The sequence below is a fragment of the Crocodylus porosus genome, unplaced genomic scaffold (assembly GCF_001723895.1).
Source record: "Crocodylus porosus isolate Cpor-Errol unplaced genomic scaffold, CroPor_comp1, whole genome shotgun sequence".
Classification (NCBI taxonomy): domain Eukaryota; kingdom Metazoa; phylum Chordata; order Crocodylia; family Crocodylidae; genus Crocodylus; species Crocodylus porosus.
In genome coordinates this window covers 131947515-131966247 of record NW_017728906.1, presented here as the reverse complement: position 1 = coordinate 131966247, position 18733 = coordinate 131947515, and the positions used below count along the sequence as shown (strand labels likewise).

Below are 18733 nucleotides of genomic sequence, written 5' to 3'. Positions count from 1 at the left end.
TGAGTGGATGGACTTTCTCAGCCTCACAGCTCTGCTATGAATATATGAAAGCATTCACTGGGTTGGGTTAAATCTTGATTCATAGGATTTACCTTTTATCAATCTAAAGTTAGTTCTCAGGGTACTTAAATTGTAATGTATGTATATGTAATGTAAACATGCATAATGTTTGTATATACTGTTAGTATATTGCCTATTATGAGTCTGATTTCTAGGTGCCAAGTTATTCCTATTCATTTAATTTCACTTGCAGTTTCAATGAACTTCAGTGAAATTATGTGGTTGGGCATGAGGTAAATGTATGTTTCATTTTTGCCTGCAACAACATTCATTGTAAAACTAGGTTCAGTAATGCACATTTATTTATTTTTTTAGGCTTTGGGAGCTGAACATTTCTGCACTCTAGATAACCATTCATTCCCTGCCCCCCCAAAAAGGAGGGGAAAAAAAGAAAAAGCCAGAAAACATTTTGCACCAAGCTTGGATGGGTTGAAAACAATTTCAGACAGACGAATTATTAAGGTAACTTCTTCCTACTCATGATAGATGACCAGCTCTGCAAAAGCCAGAACATTGCCTAGAGGCAATTGCCTGTGAAATGAAGACAACAGAGTTGCAGGTAAGTCAACTTAAAAAAATGTATTCACACAGATAACATTCTATTGTCCAGATGTTATGTGTGTTAATGCTTTCATATAACTTGGGGAGGTGGCAACTATAGGATCAGGAGAAATTAATGTTACTTTAGATTTAAAGAAAGTACGCTTAACTATAAATTCTATAGAATAATTTTTCAGGGGAATTCATTTTTAGATTACTGGCAAGTCTCAAATAGTTCTAAAGCACTGTTCTTTTGTACCTTACATACAAATGTCAACAACTGCTCATCCACCATAATGAGACAAAGTATTGTTAAACAACAAAGATATATGTAGTTTAGTTCCATAGTTAACACCTCAAAATTAATTTTATATATATATTAAAACAAATCAATTAGTTTAAAAACGTTCTTGGTATTTCCTTATGTGTGGCAGATATATGTCTTATAATAAATGCTTCTGGGAAGCATGTTTTTCATTAAATATACATTGTTTCCCTTAAGTTGTATAGTAAATGAGCTGCAGTAAAAAGGTAGCTGATCTAGGAAAGACTGGGCGAATCTACACAAGACATGTTACTGTGCCTTAGCCTAGTTTACTGTGCAGTATGGGCACACACCTACATGTACACACCCTTACTGCACAGTAAAAATGGCTCATACAGGTATCAAATTTAGTCATGATTCATTAAAGCACAGTAACACACGTGTAGACACAACCCAGCAGGGCCAGATGGGCTGGAGAGGGGAGTACTCCATGAGATGGTCTATCAGAGCCTCCCACATCCATTGCCTTGGCCCCTGTTGGTGGGTGTGGCTTCCCTGGTGCCTTCCTGGTGGTGGACTCACTGCTGGCACTGCCACTGCCACTGCAGTTGTGCTTCCACCAGCAGGCCATCTGTGCCAGCATGCCTCCTCTGCCTAGGCCTCCCAGAAGAACTCTACCTGGACCTCACAAATATTGTGCAGCACACACACTATTACAGTGACCCAGGGGGAGGCTGCTCTCAGCCACTTTGAGGTGGGCTGTGAGGGATCACCAGCTAAAAGTGTGCTTGGCAAGGGTACAGATCCGGCCAAGGCACTAATTAAAATGAGCCTGGAGGGGGTCCAAGTGCCTCGTGTAGAGCCTCATCAGCCACCGGAGTGGGTATGCTGGATCCCCAATGAGCAGAGATGGTTTGATGATGGTGCCAAGCTGCACATCCTCCACTCCCGGTGTAAAGTGCCCACTCTCCACAAGCATGCCCAATCCAGTGTTCCTGAATATACACACATCATAAGCGTTGCTCACCTAGCTGGTACTGATGTGGGTGAAGGTCCCCTCGTGATCAACAACCGCCTGCAGGATCACTGAGTTGAATCCCCTGCGGTTATAGCTGGGGTGGATAGGTGACTGGGGTGTGGGTCCCATTCAGGGCCCCAATACATGGGGGGAACCCCAGCGCACAGAACCCTGAAACCACTGCCTGTGGGTGGTGGACATGGAGGACAGTGTCTTCCAGCATGTCCTGCAGGGCACTGCACACCTCCAGAATAGCCTCTGCAGTGCTGGCCTTGCCCACCCTGAACAGGTACCACAGGCTGGCAGGAATGGCCAACTTAATCAGTGCCAGGGCCAGGTTGGTGTTGGTGGAGAGGGCTGGGAACATGCCAGTGTCCTGGTATTCCAGGTGGGGCCAGAGCTGATGAAGCATGTGAGAAAAGGTGGCCCAGGTCATCCTGAAGGTGTTGACCCACTGCTCATCATCCCAGTCCCATTGCACAAGCCCCTGCCATCAGTCCTGGCTGGTGCAGCAGACCCAGAGGTGGTGTTGCTGGAGGTCCAGGAGGATGACAGCAGTCTCAGTAGTGGCCTCCTGAAGCTCCTTGTCATCATGGCTGGCAGTAGCAGCTGTGCAGTAGCGGGGACCTGGGAAGGTGTGTGGTGGTTGGCCAGGCAGCAACTATGTCTGGGGAAGCTGAGTAGAGCGAAATGGCTGTAAGCCAGGCAATGGTGACCACAGTGGGTGGGCAGTATGACTGAGGCAGGCAGAAGAATCAGGGGATCTTGTTCCTGGCTTCCAGGACCTAGGGCAGCCATAGCTGAGGACTGCAGATGGGGCAGGAACAGAACTGGCACATGCTGCCTGTGTCTATACCATGCTGTTTGTCTGCCCACTGAAACTGGCTGCCCAGACACCACAGAGTAGGGTGGTGGTGGTGGTGGGGGTTTAAAGACACTGGCAGCTGGGTCTGGCTTAAGACATAGACACCAAGTGATGGCAGCTGGGACCGGATGCTGGAGCCCCACCCCCCACCACACCGGTGGCCACAGGGGCACATGGTGGGGGTGGAGGGAGCAGACACTAAACGTATTGCCAGACCACTGTACCTGCAGACACCTAAAAGTCACCTACTGTGCCTTAGCTTAACGTGCAGTAAATCTAGTCACAACTAATTGCACGTGTAGATGTACCCGCTTATTCTAAAGACTGACTAATTGGCATTCTAGAGTAAGTAATATTGATTAGATCATTTTATTAATACATTTGCATAACTTAAGTTATTTGAATTAAACTAATGGTTCTAATGATGCTAAAATTGAGTTTACACTGTAATGAAAACCGTACATTTTATGAATATGTAATTATTCCATTAGAAAATAAAATATCTTACCACATCTACTTCAATTAATGCCAAACTTGCCATTTATATCTCTATATTTTCTTCATATTCTCAACATTATTCAAGTTGGGTTTTAAGGATACATAGTATGATTTTAATTAATTTTGCTGTAGGGAATTCTTCCTCACAGCAATGTTAACATGCTTCATGATGATTAAAGGTGTGTTATTTGGCAGTTTAATTTCCTACCCCTCTTCTTAATATAACTCTTAGTTGAATAGTTACCTTTATAGAAGCCATCAGTTCTATACAAGACTTAAGTTCTGCTGTAACCATGTAATTCCACCTTGCAAATTTGTTAGAACTCTGTTTACTTATGCATCAGCAGGGGTCCTGGTTTTATCTGATTTACAAAAATCCCTACTTTTCAGTTTTAAAAAAAGTAACCTAAAATCCACATTTTTTCATGATTAAAATGAAACCTCATTAATGTATAAAGTAGTGTTTCATTTTCATCACAGAAAATTGTGGATTTTGGCTTACTTTTTTAAAACCAAAAATTGGGAATGTTTTTAAATCAGAGAAAATCAGGAACCCTGGACCTCAGTGAACACAGTCCATTTTCAAAATATCTAGGGCAGATATTCAATGCACAGATACATAGAGAGGGTGATTTACTGTCAGTATGAAGGCTGTTTTTTTTTCTTTATGACTACTATGTTTAACATACTATTATTTTTTCTAAAAGAAAATAAACATTGTTGGAAAGGACTGAACATTACCAAAAACAACACCTATGTCCATCCCCAAATCAACAGCCAATAACACTTTCACATAAAAGTACAAAAGTGAAAAGTGAAAAAGTGAAAAAAAAGTGAAAAAGTACTTTCACATAAAAGTACAAAAAATCAGACAAATACCATGCTACAGATACTTAAGCACATGCATAATACTGTTCAGCTTAGTCGTTCCGAAGTTATGCAACTGTTTGCTTGAAGATGTTAAGAGCACAGTCCTTCATTCTTTACATATGGAAAACTTTATTGGCAATTGGAAGTTTCAATATTCACAGAATTTGTCCCTATGAAATATATTCCTCAATTTACAAGATAGGGGAACAGAAAAAGGTGAGTTTCTGAGAACCTCCTCTAAGTCTACGACAGGTGAAAGCACAGAACACCTTGAATAATTAAGCCCACAAAGGTCATGTGTCTATTTTAGACTAGTGTGGAAGCTTAAGGATCTCCATAGGAATGTGTATAATCCTACCACTCAGGACTTGCTCATCCTCATTGGTTGTCACTGGCCATGCCTTCCTTTGATGTTAAAAGAAAATCCAAAGGGAAAAGCAAATACTGGGAGGCAAATTGCTGTTTCTCAATAGAATTCCTCCATCCATCCAGCTATTTGGGGTACAACTTCTGAATTACCATAAATCTTGCTATATCCACACAGTCTGGAAAATGCCACCAAATGGCCCCTTGAGTGGGTTAAGACCCATCCCACAGTACTGAGGCTTTTACTCTCGCAAACTCTTTGCCTAGGGTCAAACTCAAGCTTACATGCCTTCAAACTCTCAAAAGGAAGACTTCCGTGTAGCCCCACTAGGAATTATCTTCCCCTTTCTCTTTCACCAGTAGTCAGAACAATACCGGAGCTTCATTTCCACTCTATCCTACTTCAGAGGTCCCCCTGGAGCACCACAGCCAGCTCATTCAGTGCTCTGGCTGGCTCCGCATTCTGTTGTGGGAGCAAGCCCCTCCTCTCCACAGGGCAGGTCTCTCTAGCTGGTCCCTTTTTCTCTTCCTTTTAGGCTAAGAACATGGCACATCTCACTCACCAGCTAAGGCCCTTGCAGAACCTCCAAAGCATCATTCTAGCATTGGATCTCCCTCAGGTAAGTTTGACATTGCTGGTCTTCCTCTGCCAGCTCCACTGATCCTAGCTTCGGTTGGGTAATCGCTGCACCTCCATGAAGCTGCACGAGCTCCTGCTCCCGTGGCTCCCCTCTCCAGGAAAAGATCACTCATCCGGCTCCAGAATTTTAACTTCCATGTCGGAGGTTAAAGCCTATCCAGTGATTTCCCTTTCACCTGCCCTTCCTCCTATGGCATTCAGCAGGATCAGTTAAAGCTGAATGTTGGTTTCCCATAGTTTATTAGGGTCTCAACCGGCAGGTGAGGGAATCCCCATCTGCAGCTCCCTTGCCCACTTTGTGCTTTGGGACAGGGCATGACTTCTGCCCTGCCACAGTTAGGCTATGTTCATATCTCATCAGTTTCTCTATTACAACCCCTAGAACAGTCAGAAAGATCTATTTACTACAAGCCCTTCTAGTTTATATTAATAGAGCTCAGTACTAAATCTGTCTACTGATATTGACAGTAGTAGTATGGCACAAAAGAAAGCAACTTTACTGGTGGGTAGATGAAGAGGAACAGTTCAAGGACCAATAAGTATAAGGAAAAGTGACCTGCCTGGCTTTCTTTGATAGCTTAAAAAGTTCTTTTAATATAAGTCAGTATTGTCAAAGGTATGTTTCAATAAAAGTAGACTGACACAATTTAGGACTAACACTGAAAAATTCTAGAGTTAAAATAAAGCTCTCAGGTCAAAAGGTTTTTTTCCCAGTGAAGATTTAAAATGAGTATATCACTTTTGTGCCCCAGCAGGAAGTGAATAATGTTTTGTGCACTGTTTCCAGCTGCCTGACTGTGTGGTAAAGCTGGAATACTCTGTACATATAATGAAAATGAGAGAATGAAAAAAATGTTTGCACTATATTAATAAAGGAGATAGTATGGTACAAAGGTCCACAATTTTGAGATGTTTCATACAAAATACTTTTATTTTTTGTAAACTAAAAAGATCAAGTGAGATATTTTATTAGCATGAAGGAACTGGAAGGTTTATGCAAGACAGGGTAAGAGAAGTTCAATTCTTATAAAAATAAATGTCCTGAATTTCAAAAGTGCTCAGCAATTAGCAATTCTGTGATTTCACTGCCAAATAGACTGTACCTTGCTCAGAGTCACCTGACTGTCATTCCCATAAAGATGCTAAAAAAGGGACACACAGATCAAAGAGATCCAAATAAAGGCTTGACATTCATGATAAAAGATTCTCTTCATTGACCATAGGATTCAGGAGACTATGAAGCCACATTTTGGAAAAAATGTAGCTATGAACCTGGGTGGCTGTGGTATTTACATACAATGCTAAAAAATTTTAGTTTTGAAATGCTATGTCTTTTTATTACTTTAATTGAAGACCAGAGACTGTGATCAATATTGTGATGCTTTTACCTCATTGATCATTTATTTATAAATATACATATTTTCAGCATCTGAGTAAAGTTTATGATGTTTTCAGTATATGGTGAAAAGGAAATAGTTCTGCCAGACTCTAATATATTGTAAAACTGAGAGATAGGGTGACATTGGGCATGTCTATATGTGCCCCATCAATGCTGTTTTTACTGCTGTAACAGCCCATACTGCACCATGTCTATCATGCACAGTTTTTTTTAGCCCCTATGTCACCGTAGCAAGACGCTATACGGAGGGAGCACATAACTACTGCAGTGTAGCTGTGACATCACAGTTTGTGCCTGCTGATGCTACGTTGCCATAGCATGCTGCCACAGTGACATAGTGTCACATGGAGATGCACCCATTAAGATATCAGAAATATATAATAGCTCATCACTGCTTAAAATGGTGGGAGTGTTATACTGCCAAATACTATTATCTAGTGATATAACTTATTTTCATGAAATAAGTTTACAATAGAAAGTTAACAATCCCAGATAAAGACTACCTTAGACACAAGATCATGCAGCTTACTTTAAGTCACATGATTGCAGATCAGATTCCTGGGATCCAGGGGCTGCACCAGGAACATGGTCTAAGTAAGTCAAAGTAAAGGGAGAGGAGGGCAGGATCAGGGGGAGGATAGTGGTTCTGCAGAGAGCTTTGGGAGGAGCTATCAGGTCCTTGCAGGTGGTTGGTGGGTGTGTTTGGGGTATTGTCTGTACAAGAATGGGGGCCAGAGGGTGAAAAACAGTGGGCATTTGTACATGTGCTCCAGGATTGGGGGCGGGGCACCCAGAGTGTCTCTTGTATCAGCATCAAAATGATGAGAGGCACTTAGCTAAAGCTTGTTCAGTGACCTTTAGACAAAACACCCCCACTGCCATTTTGAAGTGCAGGGACACTGATACACAAGATGCTGGAGGCCACTGGAGCATAGTAATTGCCATGCTGCAGCAGTCAATTAATCAAGTGTACTCCAATGCACATTGGACCAACCTCCCTACTTGTTTATAAGCACCCATTCTGATTAGAATGTAGGGTTATGAAAAGTGCAGTCCCAGGGCTGGGATGAATTGCTGAGCTTTCCAAGCCCTGGGGCTGTGCTCCAAATGGTTAGATTAGGTATGGTTTAATCCAAACTGCATAGTGCACCTCTTCAAGTGAAATAAGTTAGATCAGGTGAGCCATTCTTTGCGCAACCTAAACTCTGTATATATGTACAGTTAGTTAGATCTAAGTATAAAGTTCGTACATATCCAAAAATATTTGCTATATGAATAAAGCTATATAAGGATCTGTTTCCAGTCAAAAAAATTTAACATTCTCCTTTCTAGGAAATATACACTGCACATGTTACGTTACCTGTGTATGCAAACTGCACAAGATCCCACAATGCATTAGGGTCTATGCCTTCCATTTTGATCTCCTCTTGTTTGGCTTCACAAACATCACTTGTAAACATCGCAGCAAAGTAGTCAGATACTGAACTTAGAACAAGCCTACAAGAAAGTTACATAGATGCCAGTTAAATTTATGCATTTTTTAGTCCCTGAAGTAGTTTAATTAAAAGTTGTTTGTTTTTTTAAATTTAAAATATTATGATTTTAGGGTAAATACAAAACAGAAGCAGAAGTTTATTACAATTCATAGATAGAGACATGCAGAATGACATTCTAATTTGTTTTTGCAGCTATGTGTACAACACATGGTGCACAAGCACAGAAGTATACAAGCAAAACAGATACATTTACAATCTTCATCACTCAGGTCATATCACACAAGTATCAATAATGATATCGCTTTTGTTAAAATGACAGTCACTAGAAGTAAAAACTAGACAGTGACAGAAACTGGTAACACATGTAAGGGGTGCTCTTTTCCCCTTCTGAAAGGACACATTGTGATACCCAGCTTATTCAATATTAAGAAAATCAACACAATTGGGTCAGAAAAAGATACTCATTTAGGAAATATTACCCCAAGGGATATAAACAACAACACATTATTTCCTAGTTCCTGATACGGATAATAAATTTGTCCTAGAAATGTAGTTTTCATAAAGCTAAGATACTGAAATAAATAATAATAAGAAAATTAGGAATGCTTTATATCTTTAAGGCGTAAGCACTTTATCGTCACACATTCAGGGCATTTCTACAAATGCATTTGATCGAGAATCAGTTTATTTGCAAGTAAAGTACTTGTGAGTAAACACTCCCAGGCAGGCATCTACACATGTAGGCAAGCAGGAGCAGATTTGCTGCTAATGTTAATTAACTGCTTCCACTTTCCCTGCTATAGGCCTCTGACACCATGAGGGGGAGCTCTAGACTCCTGGGTGCTAGTCCAGAGGCTGGCAGGAAACACTGGACCAGGAGGCAGCTGTCTCATAGCTGTTTCTGTGATACTGCCCCCCTGTCCCTCAGGACTGCCTGCTGCTGGGGTGGGAACAATGTCTTCCTGCCTCAGCAGCAGGCAGCTCCTAGCCTTGGCTCCCTGATCAGGGGCAGGAGACTTGGAAAAAGCTGCAGGGAAGTGTCAGGTCCCAGCCCCCTATCCCATCCACCAGTGGGGCAACTAGCAGCTAGCTTGCTGCCCCACTGGTAGATCAGGGCAGGGGGCTGGGATCTACCCCATCCCCACAGCTCTTTCCAAGCCCCATGCCTTGATCAGCTAGGTCACAACATATGATTCAGACCTGCCCCTAACCAGAACAGTTCCCAGTCCCAGCTCCACAGTTGTGGGCAGAGGCTGGGGCGCCTGTTCCCCACTCAGCTTTATGAGCACAGAACTAGACAGGGAACAGGGTGGGGAGCTTGTTCACCACTCAGTTCCATAAGCGTGGAGCTGGGTAGGGAACAGGATCCCCAGCCTCCACCAATAGGGAGCTCCCACTGCCAGCTCTGCAACCATGGAGCCAGCACTGGAAGATTCCTATCTCCCACCCCAAGCTTTGTGGTCACGGTGCTTGGACCAGGAGAACTTATCTCCCAGCACTAGCCCTGCAGTCATGAAGCTGGCGCTGGGAGATAAGGGTCTCCCAGCCCAAGGCCCATGACCGCAGAGCTGGCACTGGGAGAGCTGTCCACTCCTCAATCGTGATGGTGAAGCAGGGGCTTGGTGATAACGATGTCACAGAACCGGCTCCCCGATCACAATCTTGAAGCGGGGTGGCTTGAAGCTCCCTGATGCCAGGACAGAGGGACACAGCCTTGCCCAGGCTCCAGGGGCAGAGTCCACCTTGGCAGCATGCCGCTCCCAGGGACAGGGAGCTATCTCCCACTCCCCTGGTGGCCAGCTGACCAGCAGAAGATTTCTTCCTGGTTAGGTGTCTGTCTACGTGAGTGCTACTGCCCCATTACTAATCACAAGTAAATTTGCTACTTGCACTTGCAGGTAGCAAATTTAATTTTGATTAGTGAGGTTTACTATGCAGTAAGCATGTGCATGTATAGACACATATGCTTACTGTGCAGTAAACTATCCTACTTCATAGTAAAGCATCTTCTGTAGATGTGCCCTCATTCAATGTAATATTTCTACATGAAAAATAAATCTTATGTTCTGTAGCTAAACATAACCATCCCTCCATCCCCCACCCAGTTTATTATTTTCAAAACTGCCAATATACAATTCTATAGCTGCTGCAGCCAGCAGAAAAGAGCCATGTGAGGAATCTGAAAGCATGGAAAGTTCCTCACTCCCATTGTATGAGATTGTACATGTTGTACTAAACATTAACTCCAAACGAGGGCTCCAGAGCATCAAATGCATTCAAATACATGAAGTACCTTAATGAGAATGAAATAAAATCCATCACAATACTGTACTTTTAAAAGACAACCATTTTCTTATTTGGTTCAAGATACTCTTAATAGCTCCTAATTGCTATCAAATACTTACTCACTATTTGAGACTAAATATAAATATATCTCCATTGAACCTCACAAGCAGCTATTTACTGAATCCGGATAGCCAACCAATTTTGGATAACTATTACTTATAAGCAGTGACCCTGGTTTTCTCTAATTAAAAAAAAAAAAAAATCCCCAATTTTTGGATTAAAAAAGTAACCCAACCCCCCCCCCCACCCACTCACATATATATGTGGCATTTCATTTTGATCATGAAAACATGTGTTTTTTGGGTTACATTTTTTAATCCAAAAATTGGGGCTGCTTTTATCAGAGAAAACCAGGATCTGTGCTTATAATCTTTCACTAAAATACTTGAGTATCCATATTGAAGCTTATTTAAAATGACATGATTTATTTTTTCCTTATCAATTTCAAACTACAATTTTAAATGTAAGGTTTATTACAACAGTAATAAAATACACATTGAATGATGGGATAAGACCTTTTAATTGGGGTATGCTGTTATTCCTCTGTGGAAAAAGCCATGTTGCTTTTTGTTTAATAATTATTGTCTTGCACTTGCAACCTCTCTCGCTCAGCTCAGCCTCACATTGGCTGCTCATGAGAGCGGCCTGATTGGCTGCAGGGCTCCGCCATTTAAAACAGCTTCTTTGCCCCGCCTTTGGCCGTGCGCCTCATGAAAATTGTAAATTTGAAAATTATTCTTTGAAGAAACATCGACTAAAAAGACAAAAAGAAATTAATCATAATACTAGGTTGGCTAAACACAGGAGAACCCCACTGCATGACAATGCTGTTCTCAGGAACGAGCTTCTAATAGGGAAGAAAAAAAGTTGAGTAAAAAGGCAGTGAATTAAAAAATTGAAAAAAAGAAACTTTTTAAAACAGCAATACTTATTATCAATATTCTAAAAGGTAAGCATTGTATGATAAATTATTTATCTCTTATTCCAATATAGGTGAAAAACAAAAAAAATAAACAAACAAAACACAGAAAACACAAAAAAAAACCTGTCCTAGATAAAGCTTTACTGGAGGAAGAATTGTTGCAGTTCCTTTACTGGTAACCTCAAGTGAGTCCACACTTGCACTATCTGTATACTAGCATACCTCTGCAAACAAAGATCTTGACTACCATACCAAGTTAGTATTTCTTTCAAAAAAAAAGTCAAAAGGTTATTGTAAATAAAGAAATATATATTACCAACCACAAAGACCATTATTAGTTCCACAACATTTTGAAACTATTTTTCCTTGAATATTATTCCTTCAGTGAATGGAATTCAAGTGAAAGACTCCTGCTAATTAAACTTGCCTGTGACAAGTGACACTTTTGTAAAATTATGCTTGTGGTATGAAAGCATCTAATATTCAAATGAATACAAATATAAAAAGAAGAAAATCAACTATCTAAATAGTTTATAATGATCTGCTGTTTTCTGTTCTGAAAAATAACTATAAACTTGAGCTCTGAGTCAGGTTGACCTCTTCAACAGAAAGGTCAGCTGTCCCAAGGATGTTGTTTTCCTTCTTTCAGGTACTACTCTGGCCATGAGAATATACTAATGAACTTCTTTTCTTCCGTTCCTCAAACACTTTCAGGCAGAATTCATAAGCAGCCAAAAGAATTTCGGGGGCCATAGAGATACTATCCAGAGCAAATTCTGTATCAAAACAACATGACTCAACCGATTTGAAACCTTCTCTGTTTCTAGTTACTAGACACTGAAGGGAAAAACAAATCTTTTTGTTGTGAAGAAGAAAATGCTGCACACTTAGAGACATAAAAATTTCACTGCATTCAAACTTATTAAAAAGAAGATGAAGATGTGACCTGATTTGGGTTTGAGTGCCTTCAATGCTATTAAAGGCTTTTTAGTCTAGGGGAGGCAGGTCATATAAGGAGGACTACCTGAAAGTTAAAACCAAACAAATCTGAATACAAGGCATAGATTTAACAGTGAGGACAGTTATTAGAATGAACTACCAGGTTGTAGTTTCTCTACTTCTTTCAGCTCCACTGGCTACTTTAGCCAAACAGAATAAGTTTGATGCATAGATTACTGAATGGAAGTTTGTTATCTTTCTGGACTTAAATTCTTTGGCCTCCATTGGGTGCATCCACACGTGTGTTTTGCTACAGAGTTGACCAATGAGCTCTGCAGCAAAGTGTCATGGTCTACAAATGCATCAGTGAGGTAATTAACTCTGCTGTAAGACAGTACTGTCCCCAAGGTCATTTTGTGTGCTGAAATGCATATGTAAACACTGACCACAAGCATAAATTGCACCTGGTCAGCCCAGGCAGCAGGGGACCAGATCTCTGCCTGCCATGTAGCCACATGGCTCCGCTTTTTCAGCACTCTCATGCCCTAGCCACCTCCTCCACTGCCCAACGCTTCTACCTGGAGCCCAGGGCTAACCCCTTGAGCTTTTTGCCAGTCTGGGCCTGCTCTGCCCTGGCTCAAAGTGCTGCTGTCTTGGGTGCATGTGGAGACACTGTGCCTGGGAGCAGTGTAACCCGGCTCAAGGAGCACCGGAGTTTATTGCATTGCATTAACTGAATGTGTAGGTACCCCCATTGAGAAGAAATGTTCATTTCTGATCCGATTGTGACTTAGTTGTGCCATCACAACTAAGACTAACAAATATTCCCTAATTTTTTCAAATGAAATCTAATGTTTCCTTTTATTTTTTGAATATTTTTCTCTTCCTTTGTCTACCTTCTCCATTAATAACTACATACAAGGATTTTGCTACAGGGAGAAGAGAGATAAATGTCAATACCACTGAAGAATGGCAGTAATTCAACCTTTAGTCTGCCTATATACCTCTGAGTCTCTGCCTCTGTTATGCATAGTCTTATCTAGCTATCTAATAAGAAGACTCCTCCTGATGTAATTATACCATTAGAAGATTTCAAGGCCTGTATCTATGCAGCTGTATGGAGGAGGTATTGTTCTGTATTAAGAGTTCAGTCAAATCCCCATGATAAATTATGATTAAAACCACATTTATGTTTCTTACAAACCAGGCAGAACACTAAACATGCTGTAACCCAGAATCTTTCCATGTGTATCATTCTCCTTTCAAGAAAATATTTAAATCTGTCTCATCAAAGCAGAATATTTTGTATATTGAAAGTAATCACATATCAAAAAAGGACACCCTACCCCTCCCAAAAAAATCAATGTGTAGTGTATGATTTCACTTTTAATATGGCAAGTACTTTTTCACAGAACCTTTTAATCTCTTTTTATCTAAAAGTACTTTTTTGTGGAAGCACTTACAACACTACTATTGCCTGAAATATACATTTATGAATTTTGTTTGGGGAAGAGAAGTGAGGGAAAAGGGACTCTAAAAGGTACTGCTTCTGTAAACAGTTATGCATGTAAGCAGTCCCATTAAACTGCTGCAAATTCAATATAATAAAATATAATGTACTGCTTACTTTCAGCAATCCTAATGTGAAAAGGACTAATATTAATTTCTTAGATTATGTAATGACACAAATTGTGATGATCTAAACTAACCTCCTATAAGATAGAACATAGGATTACCCTGAATTAACCCTCATTTGAACTGGAGTGTATCAATTAGGGGGAAAAAAATCTGAACTTGATTAAAAAACAGCTGAGGAATGGAAAAATCTACCACAGCCATTGATAAAAGTTTGCAATGATTTATTTATATAACATTAATAATTGCATCTGAATGTGTCTATTTTGACCTGGTTTGTGTTACAGCTTTGCCTGGTAAACATAAAATTGATAATAGAGCCCTTTTCAGTTCCTCATTCAACACATAGAGAAAGGTGATCAAGCTATCCTATAACCTTCCCTTGATAAGCTAGACATATCACGCCCCCTGAAAATGTTATTACAGGCAGGTATTCCAGTCCTCTAATTATTTTCATGACTTTATGATCTTTCTCCAATTTTTAAATTGTTAACGTTATCAGTTGACACAATGGGTGCCTATACACAAGCAGCGAGGGTGCTCTGACATGCTGTAAGGACGTGACTCAATTAATCAAGTTTCCTGGGGCGTTGTAATTACCAAGCTCCAGCAGCCTCCAGTGTCTCATGTATCAGTGTCCTTGTGCTTAAAAATGGTGATGGGAGTATTTTATCTAAAGCTAATTCAGTGATGCTCCAAAAGCTGACCTAATTAAAGCACCACAATGTTTCATGTATCAGTTCCCGCACTTCAAAATGATAGCAGGGCACTTGAAGTAAAGCTCATTTGGCTTTAGTAATTCCAGGGTGTTGGAGCAGGCTCTGCTGTCATGTAGAGACACCCTTAGAGACTAACTAGCTCAGAGAGGCATAAACTTCCATAGGTCTCCTGCTAACAATAAGGAAGTATTTCATGATTTCTAATCTAAAACTCTTTTGCTATAATTCAGAGCTATTGTTCTGTGCCCTTCTGCTGCAAGGGAGAACTGCTGTTCTCCCTTTTCTTTTTGACAGCCTTCCAAATATTTGAAGACTATTATCATTTCTCCCCATAGTTACCTTTTTCTCAAGCTAAATGTGCCTAGACCTCTCAATCTTTTCTCATATCTGTAATCCCATAAAATCTTTGAAAGCTTTATTTCTACAAGCTCATGTTGACCAACTTTGATTATATTAACCTTCTTTAATTTTGATCAATCAAGCTTGACATTAGTATGGACTATTATTTGATCTAAGTTTGAATAAACATTTACAGGCCTATAATTACCAGGTTCATTCTTTCTTCCCTGTATACTTACTGCTACATCATTAGCTTTCTTCCACTCTTCTAGAACCTCCCTGTTCTAGAAGATAGATATATCATCATTAACACTTCAAAGAGTTACCTGGCCAACTCCTTGAAACTTCTTCAACACAAATTATGTAGACTGCTAATATGCCATGACTCCTCTCTTCTACCTGAACTCACTTGTTATTTAGCAGATAATTCTTTTCCTTCCTTGAATCTGAAGTTTCTCTGATATTCCACAATATCAGCATTTCTCTTTCTGACTTTATAGCCTTTCTGCCTATAAAAGTAATCAACCTGCAAGGGTACTTAGAAAGAAAGCCTCACACACTGTCTTTTCAACTATCTCCAAAACTTCTTTACCACTTCTGTCCAATGCTCAGGTTATTACCTATTAAATATCAGTGTTTATTACTTCACCTTTGCTCACACGGATAAGTTAGGGCCAGCAGTAACTCAGAATGATTTTTGCAAAGTATTCTGTGTTACAATGTTACCCCAGACTAAACAGAAGTTCACTGTTGGTTGGCGGGGGGAGGTGGAGATCTGTAGACTGGGAGCCTGGAGCCAGGTTCCCACAGCAGTGGCCAGGGCTCTTTGCCAGTGCTTGCTGTTTTCAGAGTGGGAGGACAGAAAGCCAGTGGAGGGAGCTCATTCTTAGGGCACCCCAACTGGTGCTGAAGGGTGGGCTCGGTGAATTGGAGCCCCCACCCTCCAAGGGGGAGGCACTGAAAACCCCCCAGACTGAACTCTCTCTGCTCCCTTTCCCCCCTCCCATTCTGAAAACAGCAACAGGCTGGGAGATCTGAAGACACGTTACAAAAGACTATATTTTGTAGCATCTTTATCTGATACCTCATTTAATGAGGAGTCAGGTTTTCACCCAATTGGCCATTTTTGAAGCTGTTTGCAGCTGTGCACTTGTGTTTGGTCATAGCTATGACTTGTTTTTTGTAGCCAGACTAGGTGAAAATTGTCACTTCTGTCTGGACCCTGAACCTCTCAAAGTCTGGAAGCAATGGTGCTGATCAAAGACCTAAGGTCAGTCTCACTTTAGCCACATTTGTGTATCTTCTTGAAGTTTGATTATGCTTACAAACAAGATTTTGTGAATATTTACAAAGAACAGATGATATGCACAAGCTGCTCAACTATTCAAAGGACACGAATTCTGAATTTTGTATATGATTGTTTTAAGTTTATAATGGTCCTTGCTTCCATGTTGGGGGGGGGGAGTATCATATACACAATTAATCAAAACATTACTGCAGATTTTCAATATTTATAAATTGCTTGTGAACCATGAAGAATTTACACCAAAGATTTTTCAACATCCAAATGAACTCATGAAAATATTGACTAATTCACAAATAATTCAATAATATAATATATATGAACCCCCTCACTAAATTATTTGCCCATCTTTATTATAATGCTGGTGCTATTATTTGATAATAAGCTGACTATCCTCTAACGTCCGTTAGTTTTGAATCTCCTTCTTTATTTACAGCAATTTATGCACTGTTTTAGCTAATGAGCATTATTTCAATAACAGCTGTTACTTTTACTAGTAACACTCATGCAGCTTTAATGAAGCAGGTGTCAAATAAATGTCTTGAAATACAGTACATGAATCAAAGCACTACAACTCATTAGCCTGAATTACATTATTCTTAACAGATTCCCCAAAAGGGGAAAAACATAACAGTTTAACCTATGGTTTTGTTGCTGCAGCAATTTTTGTTGCTGAAAATGTACAACTAAAATAGTATATATGAATAGAAAGAAATAATTTATCAAAAGGAGACATGAGATACATATTACAGTATCCACTATTATTTATTTGCTATAAATTTATCTCCCAATAATATTCATAAAAATAAATATTAAAGAGTAAAAGGCAATACTTTTTGTATCTCTGTATAAAATAATATGAGTGCACAAAAATATTATGAAACGGTGGTTTTGGAATTGCATCATAGTGCATTCTATTGAAGAATGGGTCAATTGGTACTGAAAAATTAAAACGCAGCTTACAATTCAAGTTAGATCAGGGGCATCAAACTCATCCAGCCCTGTAGGCCAGGTGAGGGTCTCTGAGCCAGTCTGCAGGCCCAATTAAGCCATGCTAGTACCACTGTGCAGGGCCAGTCTGGCAGGGTGCCTCAGTGTGTAGCATGGTCCCTGTACTGGGCTCATTCTGGGCTTGTGATGTGTGGGTTGAACCTGGCACTGCAGATGCTACCCATGGCCAAGGTGGCTGACATAGAGTACACATGCATGAGCAACCCAGTTGGACTGGCCCTGAATGGTCGCTCCAGAACTCACCCAGATTGGGCCCCAAGCTGTCTGTGCATGTGGGAGCTAGTGTGCAGGGCCAATCTGATGGGGCAACATGTGCAATGAATGCCCTGTAAAAGCCCCTTGTGCTTTGGGTAGTGTCTACAGTGCAGGGACCAGCCTGTGCACTGCAGGTAACATGAACCCTGGTACAGGGCAGGTACATGGTGCACAGGGCTCATAAGCTGCATCCAGCATCCCAGGCACTATGTTACCTGTGGGACTGGCCCTGTATGCTGGCTCCAGCACAGCCTGATTTGAACTAGCTCCAGAGCCAGTGTGCAGAGTCAGTTCAGCTGCCTGTGCCACATTCAGTACCTGCAGCACTGCGTTCAGGCTTCACGCCAAACTGGCTGCCAGGATGTGGGCCCTATGTTTCACACTACAGAATTAGAACATACTACAGACTTCAGAACATATAAAAAAGAAGGAAAGATCTATGAATATAAAGATCTGTACAATTTGCTTAGAGGGTGTACTGCAAGAAAGTGGTTTCATTTTTCCCTCCAAGCCCAATCAAGAAACCCAAACCCAAGAAATCTACCAGAGCATGAGTCTCCTAAAAGGAAATCCAACCTCAAGAAGACTGATGTTGTATATAAGACTCCCCAGGGACAGTCCAGGGATATTAGGATCCCACTGAATGAAAGATGGAAATTATGCTAAGTCACACTTTGAACATCTGCAGAACAAATGATCATTTCATGTAGGTGATATTTGTTTTGTGGGCAATCCTAGTACCTACCACTGCTCCTACCTCTCCAAATACTAGGTAACAAATTCAGATAGAATTATATAATATCTTCCTTACCCTAACAAGCCTATCTTTATTCATAAAAGTGCAGAAGGCTAATGGTGGGACAGCTATTGTCTGCTGATATTGAAAATTCAAAGCCAAGTACAGTGATCGTTTTTGAGACAATGTGGAAAAGTTCAATGGGCATATGCCAATATTTGTTTGGATTACCTCCTTTGCCTTCCACCCTTAGGGGTAAATTTGAAACCAAAGAAATTTACCTAGGAACTAAGTGCTAATATCCTTATAGGCTTGGCAGTGCTACGTTGGATAGCACTACAGAAGAAAGAGACTTGGGGGTCATAATTGACCAAAAGATGAACATGAGCCTCCAATGCAATGCTGCGGCTAGTAAAGTGACCAAAACGCTGGCTTGCATCCATAGATGCTTCTCGAGCAAATCCCGGGACGTCATTCTCCCCTTGTACTCAGCCTTGGTGAGGCCGCAGCT

The 18733-nt window shown here is 40.8% G+C and overlaps 1 protein-coding gene across 1 annotated transcript in view; it reads right to left on the bottom strand.

The window, feature by feature from the left end:
• KLHL1 (kelch like family member 1) overlaps positions 1-18733 on the bottom strand; it is a 474742-nt gene that overhangs the window by 329574 nt on the left and 126435 nt on the right. The window contains exon 3 of the mRNA XM_019529810.1: positions 7882-8018. Coding sequence (XP_019385355.1) covers positions 7882-8018 — 137 coding nt within the window. The remainder of the gene's footprint in view (positions 1-7881; positions 8019-18733) is intronic.